Genomic DNA, 2,284 nt, shown 5'->3' with positions numbered 1-2,284 from the left:
GCACGAGAGGCTCAGGCTGCAGGGAGGAGCTGCTGCCCTCCAGGGGACAGCTCAGGGCACGGTGGGGCAGCACAGGGGGGTTACAGGGAGATGAGCACAGGTTCAGACACCAGCAGAGCAGCCCCCACGGGGCAGCCCGGCCAGACCCTCAGTGCTGGGGGGCAGCAGCAGGCTGTGCCCTGGCCCCCAGCACGCTCCCCCCCCCAGCACTCCTGCTCTGCAGGGTACTAGACCTGAGTGAGCGGCAGGAACTTCTGGTAGTAGCTCTTGGTGACATCAATCATGAGCTCCTGGGTGCACTCCGGGAGCTCCCCAGAGAAGAGCCCTGGCAGGAGAACAAGAGCAGGACCATCAGCATTCTGGACAGGCTTATGCTCCACATCCTGAGAGAGACTGACCACAAGTGACTGCTCCCAGGGCAGCCCAGGCAGCACAGAGGGGTGGTTCCACTGGCAGACACTGGCCATGCTGGCCCCCAGCAGCCCCTGCTGCTCCCACCACACGCTGCTGAGGATCACAGGTGGGGTGTGTGACATGCACATGGAGATCCCCGGCACAGCCAGGCTGTAGGGAACTCCATGGTCACCCCCCAGGTTAATGCTCCTCCCTAACACCCCCACTGCTGTGCTGAGTGAACCTGCAGTGCCTGCCCAACCCACACCAGAGCACCAGTCCCACCACTTACAGCTCCTGCTGTTCCCCGTGTCTTTATTCCCAGGCACTAAATGCTAACAGGCAACTCTACCACAGCAACCTCACTTTAAATAGGAATACCCATGTCATCCACACTTCTGCACGAGAGGATTTGGAAGGAACAAACCTGGGCAGCCTGAGAAGACTGTGAAGGGTGGCACCACTGTCTCAGGAGGCAGTACTGTGTTGTCCAAGATTTTGCAGCAGTCTTTCAAAACACATCTACGACCCTGGAACAGAGAGCAGGGCAAGTTTGTGCTTAAAGCACTGTATGCTCTTGCCCAGCACTGAGAAGTTACCTGAACTTCAACGAGTTTAACTGCTCAAAACAGACTCCATGCAAGGGATCACAGGAATAAATCTTTACCCTGCCTGAGTGTTCTTCCCAACAGAATCAACGTTTTTTCTTTTTTGAGGAAAGGGGCCCCTTTGCTCTGGGCTGGCACACGCCTGGGCAGCTGCATGCTGACTCCTGCCACGTGCCCCAGGGAGCCCAACACCCCGGCACACAGCAGGGCAGCACCCATTTTGATTTTGAGTTATCTGCACGGGAAGCCAACTGCTCGGCCCCCCTGGGAGGGAGCCCTCCCCTGGCAGCCCCCCGGGCACAGGGACAGCTCTGGCAGGACTCAGCCCCGAGCCCAGCCCGCTGCCCTCACACAAGCACCGCCGAAAGAGACCGTGTCCTGAGGAGGAGGAGGAGGAGGAGGGGAGCGCGACCCAGGCTAAGAGCCTTGGCGGGGCAGGTGCCACCTGGGCACGGTCACCCCAGGAGCCCCAGCAGAGGAGCAGAGCAGGAGGTGGCACTCACAATGACACAGTTCTTGCCTATGTGGACGTAGGAGCCGATCTGGGCGGCGTTCACCACGCAGTCCTCTTCTATGAAGACGTGATCCCCGATGTGCAGAGGGAAAAAGGCCACCCTGTGACAGGAGAGCTGTTTACTCAGGGGTACAGCAGGCAGTTCCACAGCTGCCCTGCAGCCTCCCATCCCCAGCTGGACTGCCAGAGGTGGGTAGGGCAGGAGCTGCTCCTCGCAGCCCTGTCTAAGGGGTGGCCCAAAGGAGCAACAGGAACAAGTTGGGGATAAGCAGAGAACAAGTGAAACACGCCCTTCACTGTGTGGGTTGAGCACATCCCAGCCTTCCAGGCTCAGGTCTGAAGGGAACACTGACCCTCAGGACAGAGATGAAGGTCTGAGGGGAAGGCAGGTTTAGAGGGACAGACTCCTGCAGACTGATGCAAAAGGAACGAACCTTCTAACGGCAGGTCTCAGCCCAGCTGGGGTTTTTTTTAGGTCTATAGATCTGAACTCCAGCCTCCCCAGAGGAAGGGGCCCGCTCACCCTTTACTGAACTTCTTGAAGGGCGGCCTGATGACGCTGCGGCTCTTCACCACGCAGTGGCGCCCGACCCGCACGTTGGCCAGGTCACCGCGGATGATGCAGTCGTTCATGACTATTGTCTGCGGAAGAAACGGGAGAGAAACGAGCTGGGATTTCCGCCCGCGTTTCCCGTTACCGCACGGACACCCTGAGGCCCGGCTGCTCCCGCCAGGTCCGGTACCTGACAGGCGAGGAACCGCGGGGCTG

General features: G+C 59.6%; 1 protein-coding gene across 1 annotated transcript; it reads right to left on the bottom strand.

The window, feature by feature from the left end:
• Positions 1-213: 213 nt before the first annotated feature.
• DCTN5 (dynactin 5 (p25)) lies at positions 214-2,163 on the bottom strand. Its single transcript, XM_008939159.1, has 4 exons — positions 2,039-2,163; positions 1,505-1,616; positions 821-923; positions 214-325 (listed from the first exon to the last, which is right to left on the bottom strand). Exons 1-4 carry the CDS (start codon positions 2,146-2,148, stop codon positions 228-230), a joined length of 423 nt encoding a protein of 140 aa, XP_008937407.1. The 5' UTR covers positions 2,149-2,163; the 3' UTR covers positions 214-227.
• Between the last annotated feature and the right edge of the window lie 121 nt (positions 2,164-2,284).

This window comes from Merops nubicus, unplaced genomic scaffold (assembly GCF_000691845.1).
Source record: "Merops nubicus isolate BGI_N331 unplaced genomic scaffold, ASM69184v1 scaffold41870, whole genome shotgun sequence".
Lineage (NCBI taxonomy): Eukaryota > Metazoa > Chordata > Aves > Coraciiformes > Meropidae > Merops > Merops nubicus.
This window is presented reverse-complemented; position numbering and strand designations above follow the sequence as displayed.

What these genes read in the sequence shown, in the direction of transcription:
- DCTN5 (XM_008939159.1), bottom strand. Translation starts at nt 2,148, where the DNA reads ATGAACGACTGCATCATCCGCGGTGACCTGGCCAACGTGCGGGTCGGG. An exon ending in TTCAAGAAGTTCAGTAAAGG is followed by an intron (nt 1,617 to 2,038) that starts GTGAGCGGGCCC and finishes CTCCTGTCACAG; the next exon opens with GGTGGCCTTTTTCCCTCTGC. An exon ending in TAGGCAAGAACTGTGTCATT is followed by an intron (nt 924 to 1,504) that starts GTGAGTGCCACC and finishes TCTCTGTTCCAG; the next exon opens with GGTCGTAGATGTGTTTTGAA.